This window comes from Capricornis sumatraensis, chromosome 2 (genome assembly GCF_032405125.1).
Source record: "Capricornis sumatraensis isolate serow.1 chromosome 2, serow.2, whole genome shotgun sequence".
Taxonomy (NCBI): Eukaryota; Metazoa; Chordata; class Mammalia; order Artiodactyla; family Bovidae; genus Capricornis; species Capricornis sumatraensis.
In genome coordinates this window covers 41,005,809-41,022,405 of record NC_091070.1, presented here as the reverse complement: position 1 = coordinate 41,022,405, position 16,597 = coordinate 41,005,809, and the positions used below count along the sequence as shown (strand labels likewise).

The 16,597-nt window shown below is 37.7% G+C and overlaps 1 protein-coding gene across 1 annotated transcript in view; it reads left to right on the top strand.

The window, feature by feature from the left end:
* Positions 1-16,597, top strand: part of FBN1 (fibrillin 1) — a 273,921-nt gene that overhangs the window by 153,532 nt on the left and 103,792 nt on the right. Inside the window, exons 12-18 of the mRNA XM_068963729.1 lie at positions 153-272; positions 3,671-3,796; positions 5,565-5,687; positions 8,816-8,938; positions 9,997-10,149; positions 13,724-13,777; positions 15,334-15,459. Coding sequence (XP_068819830.1) covers positions 153-272; positions 3,671-3,796; positions 5,565-5,687; positions 8,816-8,938; positions 9,997-10,149; positions 13,724-13,777; positions 15,334-15,459 — 825 coding nt within the window. The remainder of the gene's footprint in view (positions 1-152; positions 273-3,670; positions 3,797-5,564; positions 5,688-8,815; positions 8,939-9,996; positions 10,150-13,723; positions 13,778-15,333; positions 15,460-16,597) is intronic.

Here is a 16,597-nt window from a genome sequence, read left to right as displayed (position 1 = left end):
CTGGCAGCACCGTTATTGTAGTGGAAAGAAAAAGGAACCTTTCATCAAGCTATTTATTTCTTGAAAGTGTTTTAACATGTAAAGGAAACCAACAAAATGGTCTTAGAGTTATGGCCATCAAACTTCTTCCTAAAATATACCGTGCTTTGCAGATGTTGATGAATGTGAGAAGAACCCTTGTGCTGGTGGCGAGTGTATTAACACGCAGGGCTCTTACACCTGTCAGTGCCGACCTGGTTATCAGAGCACACTCACGCGGACAGAATGCCGAGGTATGTTCAGTCTGAGCTTGGCATGGGGGACATGTATGCTAAGTAAGGAGTTTGCTTTGAGGAATTCCATGGAGCTTAAGTAACCCTTGCTTGGAGAGACTAAGATACTCCCATTGCCTTTTGCACTTAATTCCACATATTGTTACTCCGAATTATGTTACATCATAAAATCTGGCAAACGTTCCAGTTATTTTAAAAGATGCTTCTGTGCCTATGGGAATATCTTCTTTTTACCAACCTCCCCCGCCCCCTTTGTTTTTGCCTTGTCACTATTGTCTCTTAAATTGTAATCAGAAAGCTAGGGAATAGGATTGTCCTTTGTTGACAGAAAAGCAGAGGAAACTTTCAGGTGAAATTTTCTGCAATTAGTTGCTGAATGGAAAGGCCTGAAGGATAAGAAGTGCCTGTAAATTCTTGCTGTTGATTCACGTGGTCAGCAGTAGCATCAGCTAGGGGCAGGTTGGACATACAGCAACTAAAGCCCCACTTGAGACCTGCTGAATCCAAATCAGCATTTGAACACGGTCTTCCAGGGATCCTTATGTGTGTTAAAGTTGGAGAAGCCCTGCTATAAAGTTTCCTCATAAAAATTTGCCTTCAATTTTGTTTAGTAGTTGACCTATTAGTCCACCCAAAAGTCATCTTAGATGACTTTAATGTACTGAGTTTCTTTATTTTTTTTAATGTTTTATTTTGTATTGTAGTATAGCGAAGTAACAATGTGACAGTTTCATGTGGACAGAGCAGGGACTCAGCCATACATATACATGTATCCATTCTCCCCCAAACTCCTCTCCCATCCAGGCTGCCACATAACACTGAGCAGAGTTCCCTATGCTATACAGTAGGTCCTTGTTGGTTATCCACTTAAAATATAGCAATGTTATACTGAATTTCTGAGATAGAAATAATTAAGATGTGCTTCCCACTTCAGGGGACTCAAATATCTATATCTCTATAAATTTGGTGCAGAATGATCTGTTATCATGGATCAAGTAAAGGCAGATAAAAGCAAGAAAATTCTCTGTTGAAATGAAATACGGGGAAATATAGGGACATTTGTATGCTTTAAAAATTTGTCAGCCATTAATGAGTTAATTTTATTTGCCTCTTTTAGCAAAAGTTCTTTATATGAGTTGAAGACATACAAGTGTTGTTTTTATTTATTTTTATTAGTGACTGTTTTCAAAATCTTTGAATTTGGTTCTGACTTCGAGATTTCTTGCCATCAGTGTGTCTTAGTACACTACTTATAAATGGCAATTTTGAGCAGAAAAACCTGGAGAACAACACGTGAATCTGTTAATATTTCTATTAATGGTCTACTTACTGAATTACAAGTATAGTTTGAATTTTTAACTGAGCTTAGGTCCTTCTTTATGACTTTTGTTTAAAATAATCAGTGCATACACACAGTATATTAGGCATTTTTCAATAGTGGAAAATAAACTGAAACCAATGTTTCAGAAGACAGCACTATTAAATAAGCAAATAGAAGACATCATTGAAAGCACTCTTCTAGGGTGGGAACCAGCCAGTGTAGGTGCATGTTACTGTCATCAATCTGAGACTTCATTTATTAGAGACTGAGGATTACCTAAAAGCCTCAAGTACTGTGTTCTTTAATGGCTGCTGCTGCTAAGTCACTGCAGTCGTGTCCGACTCTGTGCAACCCCATAGACGGCAGCCCACCAGGCTCCCCCGTCCCTGGGATTCTCCAGGCAAGAGTGCTCGAGTGGGGTGCCATTGCCTTCTCCGTCTTTAAGAGCTAGTGCTAAGTTTATCTCAAACACGAGAAGTTGATAACATGCTCACATTTGGAGATAGATGACAGTGGGTCACAGAATGGTCAGAAAGGCTGTATACTCAGCTGAGAAGGAGGACAGGTGGAACTGAACAGAAGGGGACAGTAGAAGCACAGAAACACAGACAAGACTTTGAATGGCAAGCTTTTCATTTATTTTTGTAAGGCAGCGGAGCCCCGATGGCATTTTCAAATTAGCGAGGAGAGAAAGAGCTGAACTCTTTATCCCGTTTATTTTATCCCTGGGCCTCCACAGATTATAGAATCCTTAAAGAAAAAAAAAAAGTAGATTAAAAAATCTTGAAAAAAAAAAAGTCTGCTGAAGAATATGTGGCTTTTTACTATTTTTTTTTTTTAGAGTATGGAACGAGTCAGATTTTAGTAAGGATTAAGAAATAAATGAGAGAGAAAACGATTGTAGGTTGTTGGCACAAAGATCAGACAGAAGGAAAGCCCAGACTGCCTCAGCTAGTCCAATGACTCGTGTGGAAACCACTGCTGGATCTGCCCAGAAAGAAAGTGCGTCTGAGGGTCAACCACAAGACACCGTGCAGACACAGGATAGACAGTCAGAATAACCAGTATGCCATGAGTGCACATTCTTGTCGCCCAGAGGACTTTTAGAGCACTTACACCCAGGGACACGTGGCCTCCACTCAGCGTGGAGAGGTCTGCTCCCATCCAGCTCTGCTCAGCGCCCTGGCCTCTGTCTCCTGGGGAATAAGCCCTGGCATAGGTTATGTGCTCGGTAGACAGGATGGTTTGCGTTCATCCCCTTTGATGTTCATCCAGGCATGTAGCCTGGAAACTGAGGGGAATAGATAATCCAGGGTACCTTGCTGTCCACTTTACATTTATTAATCTTTAAATGCAAGATCAGATACAGGTTGTTTGAATTATTGTCATTTTTAACACTTTTGTATCCTGCTCTGTTATATAATTTGGCATAATTTTTAAACACAAAAGAAAAAAAAGGGAAAATATCCCCAAAGTACCAATATTTTGTTTGGTAGACAGAATACTCATAAAGTTATAAAAGAGACTAGGAATTTATAAACAAAACTGTATTTGGACCAGAATTGCCATAAGGAAGATAGGCATTTAAGAGCCAAATGATTGATAGTTTTCAGATGGAATTAAGTTTTTTAGCTGTGGTTTTTTTTAAATGACATTTCTGTTTAATTATTCTGATACAGCTATCATCAGATTTGCCTTTTTGATCATGTCTTAACAGAAATCGGCCAAAGCTCACTGTAAATAATGATATATTCTGGCTCATTAAATTAGCTAGGAAATGATACAGAAGAACCTATTTTGTTTACAGAATTGAGATTTAGGGAGTCTTATTAGAAATTAGGGTTAGATTGAATGCTGTTATGTCAGCATCTTTTCTTTCGTATGTCTTTCAAACTTTTATTAGTCATCCTAATTACATTTCATATTGTTTAATTCTGAATTTATGTTGAAGGGTATTATTTAGTAACTGAAACCCAAGACTAAGATCATGAGTTTGGAGATGGTGAGAAGGAGCAGTAAAATAATTTTAAATCCCCTAAATAAATCTATTTCTTTCTTTTTAACTCTTGCTTTTTAGACATTGATGAATGTTTACAGAATGGCCGTATCTGTAATAATGGACGTTGCATCAACACAGATGGCAGTTTCCATTGTGTGTGTAATGCAGGATTTCACGTCACACGAGATGGGAAGAACTGTGAAGGTAATATAATGTAATAATAATGTTATTTGGCTTTTTCCGTTGCAGTTTCAGTACCAAAAATCTTTAACAAGACAAGGTCAAATACTTAGTAAAATGTATATATTCACCTGTCGTTATCTGGGAGGAAACCTAACTTTTCAATAGTATTAATTCCTTTAATTCATTTTTGTGTGAGTCAAGTAACATTTTAAATATAGGAGCCAAGCTTGCTTTTCAAAGATTCCTAATGATGAAACTTCTATAACATAAATTATTACTTATGAATTTTAAACAGTCAGAATTTGTACATAAAAAAAATAGAACACACATAATATCATGCATTCTTCAGTCACTTAAAAGTCTTTTGTTTAAAGCATCTGTGCAGTAATGAAATATTACTAATGAGTATCTGAAAATGTAAAATTTGAGAGAAATATTGACAATTGAGAGTCAGCCTTCATATTGCCTGTTGAATTAATCACCTCACTTTGAATTGGGCTTTTTCATTCTGTCTTTTCCTCTGCCTATTTTTTCTGAAATTGAGAATATGACAATTACTGATGAGTTTCTACTTCTTAGACCTTTAGCAAAAAATGAAGAATGCTCCTTATCATCTTTCCCAACGTCTTTGGGAAAGACCCCAAGAATCTATTCATACGTTAAAAGAATTTCAAAATTGTTCTTAGAAACATTTTTGGCAGAATATTATCTCAGTGATTCAATTCAAAGACTTAATGCCAAAATTCTCAGTTGGGATAGAATCTTGTTTAAAAAAGAAAAAATCATAAATTACTTTGGTCTGACTAAAGCCTGTAAGTGAAAACACACTGTGTCTAGAAGAGCAAGTGCCTCCTAAGAGCTGCAAGGTTAAATAAAACAGCATATTGATGAATTTCAAGAAATATCCCTATGATCAAGGGATCCTAAGGGTTAACTGTCATGGCTATGCTCTATAGTTGTCTTGCATTTTAAAAATACTTTTTTGCTACCCCTATTAAAATTCAAACTACAAGCAGTTCTCTGGTTTCTCCTTTTCAAAGAATCAGGAAGTAGCCTAAATACATTTCAAATTTCATCATTCTTAATTTTGATTTTGTTTTTATTTTCAGTATATTAGAAGTTATATGAATCTCTAAATATATATATTGGGTTGGCCAAAGAGTTTGTTCAGGTTTTTTTGTAAGGTGAATTTTTTGGCCAACCTAATATTTATATGAAATTTCATATTTATATAATTCTATATGAATGTACTATATGTACAAATGATATACATATATACATATACATATACATTTCATAATCTGTACATGTTTGTGTATACATATATATGTATATATGCATTCTTTCTAAGTCACTTCAGTCATGTCTGACTTTTTGCAACTTTATGGACTGTAGTCCACAAGGCTTGTCTGTCCATGGGATTCTCTAGGCAAGAATACTGGCATGGGTTGCCATGCTCTCCTCCAGGAGATCTTCCCAACCCAGGGACAGAACCTGCATCTTTTGTGTCTTTACCACTAGCACCACCCAGGAAGCCCATATGTGTGTATATATATTCACGTCCTATAGTTTAGCCCTATAGCACAGGTCAAAAATTGAGAACTTTAAATACATATTTCATATGTCACTCTTCTCTTTGTATGCTGTAATTTGGATGAAAATTAACCTTAGACAATAATAACAAGAAGTAGAGAAATGTGAAGAAATAAAAGTATATTGATCCAGATTGGCTTCCTTTGCAAGCTTACTTATCTGGTCATTAAGAAAATACACCTTCTATATTTTTCAGATATGGATGAATGCAGCATAAGGAATATGTGCCTTAATGGAATGTGTATCAATGAAGATGGCAGTTTTAAATGTATTTGCAAACCTGGATTTCAGCTGGCATCAGATGGGCGTTATTGTAAAGGTTTGTGCTATGAAACTCTCAGTCATATTCTTCACCTGTTTTTCCTCCTCTCTACATTGCTTAAAGCTACCGCACTTCCCTATTAATTCTCCCCATTTATAGTACCCTTAGTTCTGGATTAGTAAACCTGACTGGAACTTCTTAAATTAAGCCATCCAGAGAGCTATGGTTTATACTCAGAAGGCTGTTCTTATTTCAGAAAGGGTGTTTTGGTGTCTTCTCAAAAGAGCCCAAGGCTCCGTAGAAAATGAATGAGAAGTTGAACTTTCATTTGGACTACCAACAGCCATGAGCATCTTATTGCACAAGCTGAGTTACATCTCTTGTAGTTGAGGAATAATTGCAATTGGCTTCTTGATGGCTGTCATTTGCCACCTCTTATATCTTCACTGAACAAAATATTGTAGACAGTTACTACAATGATCTCTTAGTAATTACCTCAAAATACCTTAAGAAACACAATTTATTTAAACTTTATCAAGTCACATTAAGCAAAAAGGGAAAATAAGATTAAACAGAAGAAATAAAGGAACCAGGAACCATTGTTTAGTTCTGTAACTTTGGGAATAATCTTTTTGCTCCAAGTAGTGAAGCAAAATGAAAATTTTTATTTGTGCTGTTGAACACTGAGGTCCTGAGCAAAGTCATCAGAGATAAGTTTGAGCTTAGTGTCTCTTGCCTAATGTAGTCAAGGATGAGTAACTATTGCATGTGTGTCCAAGATCTGAGTTGGAACCAGACCCTCAAGGAACACCATACTGAAAACAGGTCCAGGAAATCTGCTAAAATACGGCATGCATTCAAAGCCTTCTGCTTGTCTGCTTGTAGCTTCAGATGTATAAGTGTAGAGTGTCAAGCGATTCAAGATTGAGAAGGCAGGAGCAAGTTGTATGGTGCTTCTCTGAGTGCCCCTGGTGGGCAGCTTTGGTAAAGATGTTATGGTAGAAAGCCTTGTGTTTATTAAGTCTTCTGCATGATGTGTAATTTCTCTAGACTTAAAAGAGCTTCTAGCCCTTGGTTGTTTACTTACATTCTCTATGACCTTCACATCAGTGGCTCTTAATATTGTGCAAATCTGCCTTCACAGCAAGAGAAACTTTTTTCTTTTTTCAAAAATTAGAAGTAGGAAATTGGTTTCTGTACTTTTGAGCTATGTGTCGGGAGGAGCTTATAGTCAGGAAGACAAGATTAACACATGGAAATATTAAGACAGCATACAACAAAGCACCAGATTGTTAGATTAAGTGCTGTACAAGTGAGAAAGAAAGAGGAAGGGAATGATTGCTGGAATATTTGGAGCTAGGCTTCCAAACAAAATAACACAAGGAAATGTGAAAGCCCCTTTGTGAACAGACCTTTTTTGAGAACACACACTCCTCTTACCTTGGAGCTTGCTAAGATTCCCTTTCGATGCCTACAGGCTGCCAGTGACCCAGGCCACAGCCTCTTCAGGGAGGCCAATAGATGATGCTGATGTAACTGTTTCAGAGCACATTATGACCTCATAGGTGAAACTAGGTTTTGCAACTGTTTGCAATTAGTGATCTAGTGTCTGATTGATAAACCGAGTGTTCCATTCATTTGGAAGTGCCTGATGATTAAAAGTTCTGCTCTGACTTTACCATTCTAGCTTAAGAAACAGAGCTAGAAAGAGAAGGGAAGAATGCTTCCTATTCTTCCCTATGTCTTCCTTCTTTTGATATATAGAGTAAATGGAATGCATATACTGTAATAAGAATAAAGGAAGAAAAAGGAAAGACATTTCTTATATGCTGTATTTGTTTTCCATAATTTTTCTCTCGATATCATGAAATAAGATTTTCTCTGAGTGCTAAGGACTTGGTTCTGATCCCCCAAAGCTGTGACTGTTCAAAGCTGAATGAACAATGCTAATTTAATCTCTACAGTTGACTAATCTGATGACCAGCCTGGCCTCCCTTGATCACTCTCTGAAGGCTGAGGCCGCTCACTTTGAGCAATGCTCTCTGGATCCCCATTCCATCTCTGTCCGCGGTAAAAAAACTTTGTGTTACTTTTCAGGCGGTAGTCACCACTGCTTTACTGTAGATCTCAATTTGAACAAAAAAGTGACCTGAATAACTGAACCAATTTGAGTTCATGTATTAAAATATAACTGCTGTTTTAAAATACAATCTGTACACGGAATCTTGGACCTTCTGAATGTATTTTGTGCCAAATAACACAAGCTGAGTAAAACGCAGAGGTGTTTCAGTCTCAATTTGCCTTTTTAAGGTCAGAAGAAAGGAAATATTCACATATACTTGTTGTATATTATAAACAGAGTTCTTATGAAATGACTTGTTTCTAAGTGTTATATGTTTTCCAAAACAGAATTTTGGTATCATTTCTATTTCCCCATATTGAGGGGGAAAATATCTGCTATTATTAGTATGTGCCCAATAAAGTCTTTTACCAGACCTCCCTAATATACACATATGATACTGTAAAATATTTGTAATGTGTAAGAGAGATTTTTCTTTGCTGGGTTCCATTTGCTTACACTGCTGTTGTTGGCTTGGAACAGTCATCAAAATCATCTATATTCATTTTCTGTTCCTTTTTTTTGGTGTTCCATCTAGGCTTTAGTTCTGTGTCTCCTTATGCCATTCTAATTGTCCCAGAGATTTAAAGTGTGAGTTAAGGCATGAGTGATAACTGGAATGGACACCAGTCTGAGTGTTGGATGCCAAAAGGAGAAGCTTCCTGCCCAGGTCAAAGATGCAGTTTATTATCAAGCTAGATTTCTGACAGTCCTGGAAGAACTGCCATGTGAAACATTACACAAGACCCTTTGTCTTTTAGCTGTCACTTTCCTTCTTCTTCCAATTCTGTTTTTGCTTTATGCTTCTTACTTTGGATTAAAAAAAAATCTCCGGAGAATGTTATTGAAATAGCTTTATATGGAAAAGAAATAAACTCAGACAGTTTATCTCTCAGTTTTCGTTCCTCTTTCCTCAAAGGAAAATGAAAGGCATCTCGTTGAGCTTTTATTGTTGATGCTGCACATTATTGTAAGTCTTCTCTATTTTTAAGTCTTAGACTTGTAAGCACATTATGGTTTTAGATGAAGTGACTTCATTTTTAATAAGTGCTTCTCCCCACCACAGATATTAATGAGTGTGAAACACCTGGAATCTGCATGAATGGGCGTTGTGTCAACACTGATGGTTCCTACCGATGTGAATGCTTTCCTGGACTGGCCGTGGGTCTGGATGGACGTGTGTGTGTTGGTAAGATTACGGCCATAACTAGATGGACTATAGAGATCCACCTTCTGTCAGTAAAATCAACCAATAGCAAATGTACTCTACTGCAGCAGGTATGATACAATTAATATCTGTGGGCAACAGACCAACAGGGTCAGTTTTTTTCTTGTATAAAGTGAATATTAATTCAAGGGATAGAAAGATGAGCTGAGATAAATGAAAACCAAAGGACTCCACACCTCTCCTTCTTCCTTGTCCTAGTTGTCCTCAGTTTTCTCCAGCCCTCCTTTGTTGATAATGGTCTTTGGATTGACCTATATGTCCCTAATTGTCTCACGATGAACATTTCATTTTCATCTAAGGAACTGAATGTCCAAAGGGAGGTAGAGAATTCAAAGGAGGATATAGATGATCAAGAAACTTATATGATAATAGTTTTTTGTGGCTTTATAAGAAGTTTCTGATTTGTTAATAAATGGATACAAATTTTATCCAAATTATTCTTAGAAAAGGGAATTTTTCCCAATCCCCTTTGAACTGGGAAAAGATTGGTCATAGCTGGAAATCCCCTCCTGGTGGTAAAGATGATACTGCTTAGTTAGACCAATATCTAAGATTTATATAATTTTACAGATCAGATATCCTCCTTTTTGAAAGTACGTCTAATTCAGATACTCAATAATTGTATGATTATGTTGGAGTGGGCTGTATTTCTAATAAAAATCTTATTTATCATATGGTGAGATTGAATGATCATCCATCATTCATTCATCTTTTATTAACTGCCTTCTCTGTACAAGCCTGGGGAAGAAAACAATGAGTGAGGTATAATCCTAGCCCTTAAGGATCTCACAGTGGCTAAACCATGATAGTCTCTAGAAAACTGGAAGAGTCTAGTAATTGGTTTCCAGTGCTTGGAAGCTGAAGAATTTGTTTTGTTTTCTATTGAGGCTTAATACCAGAGGCATTCTCTGTGAGTAAGAACAGTGACATGGCTAAATAAAGCCAGCTTCAACTTTAACCTAGGGGGTTCCCATCTGTTGGAAATGACAGTGTGATGACAGATGCCTCTTCCTGTTCAGACACACACATGCGGAGCACATGCTATGGTGGATACAAAAGAGGCCAGTGTGTCAAACCCTTGTTTGGTGCTGTTACCAAGTCCGAATGCTGTTGTGCCAGCACTGAGTATGCTTTCGGGGAGCCTTGCCAACCATGTCCTTCACAGAATTCAGGTATGTTGTGTCATGGGGATGCCCTGGTACTGCCAGCCTTCTGCCCCCATCTTCAGTCTTTGTATTTATGGAAGTCTCGGGGAAAGATTACATGATCCTCTACAGGTGCCTCACATACCTTGCAGGGGTCTTGAAAAGGGCTGGTCAGGCTTTGATCACACATTACCCACCAACTCAGCTATCATCTGGATAGCTGCACATTTATGCTTCCCATCTGAATTTCTCCAGCTCAGTAATACTCCTGTTCTTTAGAGTACATGCAACTTACCTTGTTTTCTAAAGTTGTTTCACAGTGTTACATTTTGCAGGAGCTGTTACAAAAGCAGAATTTTACAGAGTGTAAAAATAAATAATTTTCAGATTACTTGACTGTTTCCAACTTTTTTCCAAAAGTCCATTTGTGAATTTTGTTCAAATCCTTCATGTTGACTTAGGTGTGCGTTCCCTAAATGATTTTATTCCACTCTAGGGAAAAAGTATTTTTCTCAATTCAAAGTGACATAGCTTAGCGAAAAGAAAACTGGTCAGTGAGTCAGAATTCTGCTCTCCAGCCACAGGCAGGCAAATTACATAATTGGAGGGTTCAGGTGTTTTTGTGAATTTTTGTTTATTTAGGAATATTTCTTACCTAATTTCAAAAGGATTTGAGATGGTTTACATTAGTAAACAATTATAAAATTGGATAATATGGAAAAGGGATCCTTGGCCTTTTAATCTGAAAATGAATTGTCCTAGATAATCCGGAAGATCCTCTCCAGTTGTAAATTATTTCTATTTGTAAGACAAAAATAGTTTATTGAAATGAAAGCAATAGACTGTCAACATTTGAACATAATTTTAACGTACTTTGGCTGTTGGCTTCTAATGTCCTAAAATAGAGTAAGTCCTAATATTGAAAACACATAGCTCTGATTGGTTGATTTACATGTAAGATACAGTTAGTTTATTTCTGGCCTAGATACTATCAATTAAAGATGAACTCACAATTTTTAAGCATTCGCCATTTTGAGAATGTTATTATTTGAAATTAGAAATTAAAATCTGTTATAAGAAGTTAGAGAAAGTGAAGTGGAAGACTTTTAAAGTCTTTAAATTGGGGGAATGCCAGTTAAAGAAAGCAAGCTTTATTTCAGATGACTGCTTCACCTGGTGAATAATATACAAATTATCATTAACTATATGATCACTAATCAATGAAATGCATGTTTGCAATAATACTTCAGTTATATAATATACAAATGTAATCTAAAAATATACTTCCATGTAACTTTATAGTAGTGTATTATTAATATTATTTGTTTGCCTGTTGCTTTAACTTTTCAAAGTAGTTTCCTTGCATATTTTGAATTTACAAGGTAGATGAGTATCCTGAAACCTAGTACACAAGAATATAGGTGATCATGTCTTGAATGAATAGAATAGCCAAAACTTAGAATCCAGGACCCTTGATGCATACCATTCTTTGCTTTTACATTTTCCTCTGGACCAAGTACATCTCCAAAGAATTCTTGTGATACATAGGAAAGAGGTAGACTTATAATAAGATGACCCAAAGAGAGCAGATATCTGTAAGCATTAAAGCTTAAAGATAGTCACATTTGAAGCTTAGTTCCACTAGCTTCTGTTGTATATTTGAATGAATTTACACAGAAGTGGTCCACTTGTGGAAATGGTTCCATTGAGTTTGGTTTCTCCACCTCTTTGATAAATGAAAATGCCAAATAATGAAGGATCAAAACGTAGGATGTCCCTTATTTCAGGAGAGAGGGGGAGTTTTAGAAGGTACTGAAAGTATCCGAAAAATGTCTTTAGACACTTTAATGAGAAACACTAACCATTTAACATGCAAAGCTCATCTCTGTGCTCTGGAAGTCAAATAAACTATATATGAAGATACATCTCCCTGACTGCTGAGCATTTACTCCTTGTAGCAATCAGTCAGGAGAATGATGATTAGGAATTTCTCTTCTGCCCTTATTCTACTGTGTCTGGGGCACGACACTAAGTTAGCTCAGGTCCCCTACCATGTATTAAGTGCTTGAGTTGTGCTGAGCACTTTACATGTTCTCTCAGTAAATCTACAGAAATTGGGTATCCTTTTCTACACTTTATAGAAGAGGAAACTAGAAGAGGCAAAGGGCCTGTTCCCGAGACCCTCAGCAATAAGCATTGTCGTCAGTGTTCAAACCCATGCTGATCTGAATTCACTGCAGTCTAGTACCAGATCCTGCCCAAATGGAAAAGAATAACAACCACAATTTGCTTCCACTTAGGCCAAGCATCAACTAATTTAGTGCTAATTATAAAACTGCTTTTAGCAAAACTAGCATGATGTTGTTTTTCCCTGTTTTACTACTTACTCTATTTCACCAGTGCTTTAATTAATTGCTGAAGTGAGAAAATAAAGAGGAGGTATTTATTTTTGCTACCAGTCCCTGGCTTTCAAACACAGTGGCAGCCACCTTCCCATCGGTTCCCTTTTTGGCCCCTTTTAAGATGATTTTAAAAAGTAAGGGGTTTTACCACTTTTCTCAAATTCATGTTTGCTGGAAGACAGAGGCTCTGAAGGGTTAACAGTCATTTTTTTTTTGGATATGTATAACTTCTTTGCATCCCCTATCATCAGGAATGCAATTTTCTGGCACACGGAATTATAGGTGTGTTTGCTTCAGCACCAAGGTGCAAGTGGCTTCTGTTAAAAAGGCCCATCCCTAATTTTTAATTCTCCTATTGCTTAAGCACAAAGGATCTGCATTTGACTATGAAACTCTGTAGTTGCCTAAATCCATAGGCATCTATAGGAAAATTAGTTTCTTTTCTTGGGATTAAGTGTGATTTCCTATTAGTTCTCCATTTCCATCATTCACTCTTAGGTTCATCTAACTATTGTTGGAATTGTGTCTAAAACACTGTATGAATTTTAAGAAATAGAAATCTGATTCCGTCACAAATTTGGGAACATATTCTATATACTGCCATTTCCTCAATAAGATCCTGTTTTAACGTTATGCAATATTTTCCCTATGGATTTAATGTATAGAATTAGTCTGGCATCCTGATGAATATTAACTAAAAATACACATACATGCAGGTGTATACACCCTCGTATTCTTGTGAGGGAAGGCTAGATAATTTGCAGAGAAATGAGAAAATGTTAAGAACTTGTTCTGAAAAAAAAAATAGCTTGAACGAAGAAAAAATGTATTCCCAAGATGGTGGGAGAGAGTTTTATTAAGAGTTAAGAAACCACATTTTAACAGGCACATTTCACTGTAAGTGTAAAGTGTTCCCTGGTGAACAAAATCAAGTCATAGGAAAAACACCTTTTCCTAAAGCGCTTTGCACAAGGAATTGCTGGAACTTGCGTATATCCTTACAAATCGTTTTCCACGGTGATTGCGGAGCCTTTACATGGGAGCCTGGTGTGACTCCCCCTGGGGGGATGCCTCCTTTTCCGTTACCACTTTATTTCAGTTCCACTTACTTTGGAGGAAATGATGTGTGCAAAGCCAAGGGCAGAATCGACCTGTTCTGCAAACAAGGGAATCATTTACTATCTGTTAATTTATTGCAGCGGAGTATCAGGCGCTCTGCAGCAGTGGGCCAGGAATAACGTCAGCAGGCAGCGGTAAGGACTTGTTTTGAAATTTACTACCTTAAGCATGTGCAGAGGCAGCCCTGGGCCTCCCTGTGGGTTTCCAGTTGGTCCCTTTACACCAGTCTCATCTGAACCCCCCTCTGACTCTCACTGTGTGATCTACCTGGGACACTTGGAAGCCCCCAGTGGCAGAACAGAACAGTGGCACAGTGGGTCCTGGGGCTTCTGGGTGTGGGTGTGGGGCTTCATACTGAAGTATCGGATCCTCTCCCAGGGTGGTCGATGTGCGCGAGATACATTGGCTGTGGTGGCTCATTGATGAGAAAGGGCAGCCAGGCCCTCCTTTGGGCCTACTGCGGTCGAGCACAATTCAGGGTTACAAGTTCAGGTGAACCCCTGCACATTTTGAACATTTTCTTAACTAGCAAGTGGTCATTAACATATGGCAATAGGGAGCCATCTTGTATTTTGTAGCAGGCAGTGATAGCAGTTAGCTGAAAGAAAATGAAATGTTTAAGTGTAGGAGTTAGAACTAGAGAAATACTGGTCCCATGAAAGGAATTAAAAGGGAGAATTGAAACAAGTGTAAACACAGATAAGAAAGAGGAAGAGATTAATGTATAATATTAAACTAAATGATTTGATTCAAGAGAATTATGGCTGAATTGATTGTCAGTTCATTCTCTTGATTGGTTTCATCAGTGTGTATGGATGAGGAAGGGCTGGGGGTGGATATTTGGAGGCGAAAAGAGAAGTAAGGAACTGTATAATGAAAGAATTAGCGGGGAATAAATAAGTTGTGATAGGAATCTGAGAAAGAAAAAAGGTCAATCTTGATTTATAGAAGAGTCAGGGAACAAGATTTGAGACTAGCCACTCACTGATGGTCACTTTGCATCACCCTTAACTATGAGAGCTCTCCTTGGTCTGGAAGCACCCAAAAGAGGGTGCTCATCCTTACCGGCCAGAGTAGCAGAGGTTTCTCCAGAGCAGGGGATGATTGTGCACATTTTGAACCAATGATTAGGCTTGCTCCAGGCATTCCCAACACAGAGTGAAGAGGGCATTATGTATTGTTCATGGCAGAGTAAATTATTTAAACTGAATAAATAACATTCACATTTTAATTTAATATTGAGGATATTATCAAACCTACGAAAGTCTGAACCTTGAAAATGACACAATCACTTTGTTTTTAGGCTAAGTCTGGTGGCAATATAGAAGGTAGATTGAAGAGGGACAAGCTGATGGCAAGGAGACCAGTTGTAGGCACTTGGACTCTGTATTTGATCTACTTTCCCATCTTGGTGTTTGGACAAGAGAAAGTCCAGGGGTTCTCCTTTTGATTAAGGGTTGGTAACCTTGTAGTTCTAGCTCATACGCCAGTTTCCTCTCAGGGACTGATGGAGGGAAGACTTGATTCAGAGTATCTTTCAGTAAGAAAAAAGGGATCAAGTTGCTTATCAAGGAGAAGCCTTTTTATTTTCACAAGGTCCTGATGTCTTTACATTTATTGTAATTTTTTGACAGTCTGTTTGACATTTACTTTAGCATGTTAATGCTTATGAGCGTTTTTTGTGGTCCAGATATAAATGAATGTGCATTAGATCCTGATATTTGCCCAAACGGAATTTGCGAAAACCTCCGTGGGACCTACAAATGTATATGCAACTCAGGATATGAAGTGGATTCAACTGGGAAAAACTGTGTTGGTAAGAAGCTTCACTGTTTTCTAAGACATTTCATGCATCATGCATTCTTTCTTTTGTTGCTTGAGCAAACTGCTTGAGTACCTTAAGGACTTGACAGATAGATGCTCTATACTGCGGGTATCAGCATAGCTGCATCCTGACGGCTTATATCTTTTGTTTAACTACGTCAAGGGTGGACCATGGCAACCGTCCCTCTCATACAGTGTACAGTTCTCTAACTGTGCAGGTTGGAACTGAGTGCTACCCTACTGGATGCCTTTGTTGTTAAGGCTGCTACCAATTGTCATTGTGGGCAAACTAGACATAGCACTTATTTTCAAAGAAGCAGAAATCTTACTTTCAGTATTTTTACCTGCTTTCCTTCTTAATATGTGGCATTTGCACTCACATAAGAAAAACTAACAACAAATCAGAGCATCTTCTCTGCCCCCATTCAAATCAGCTTTCCCCCCCATGTTTCAGGCTAAATATGTACCTAAGAAAATGGAAGATAGAAGCAGATCAGGGGAGACACAGACTTAGCACAACACCCTCTTATTTTGACTAGTGGGTTTCTTTTTGTCTCCCTAAATTTTATTGCTGGCCCCAACCTGACGTTTCAGAAGGAAAAGTCTACATTTATGATATATACTGAATTTTGAGAAATGATTTCTTTCTCTCTCATACCCTTAATTTTAGGGCCCCCTTTTTTGGGAGAGTATGGTTATTATTTGAGTACACATAGTACTTTCAAACTAGACACACCTCAAAGGTTTTACAATTTCATTTTTCTATAAGAGCCTCTCTACACTGGCAGACTTGAAAAATCATTGTTTATTTGGACATGCCAGAAAGACACAGAGATGTTAGCTTTATCCTGAAATCACCCCATGCGAAGCAAACAGAGAGTTTGGGAGGCAGAAGGGATTCTTCTTTCAGAGTTCTAGTGTCTATTCCAGAGTCGGACCCATTATCATCTGAAGGATGTTCATATTTCAGGGCTCCCTGGTGGCTCAGTGGTAAAGAATTCTCCTGCAGTGCAGGAGACATGGGTTTGATACCTGGATCAGGAAGACCCCCCTGGAAGAGGAAATGACAACCCACTCCAGGATTCTTGCCTAAAAAATTCCATGGACAGAGGAGCCTGGCGAACTACAAT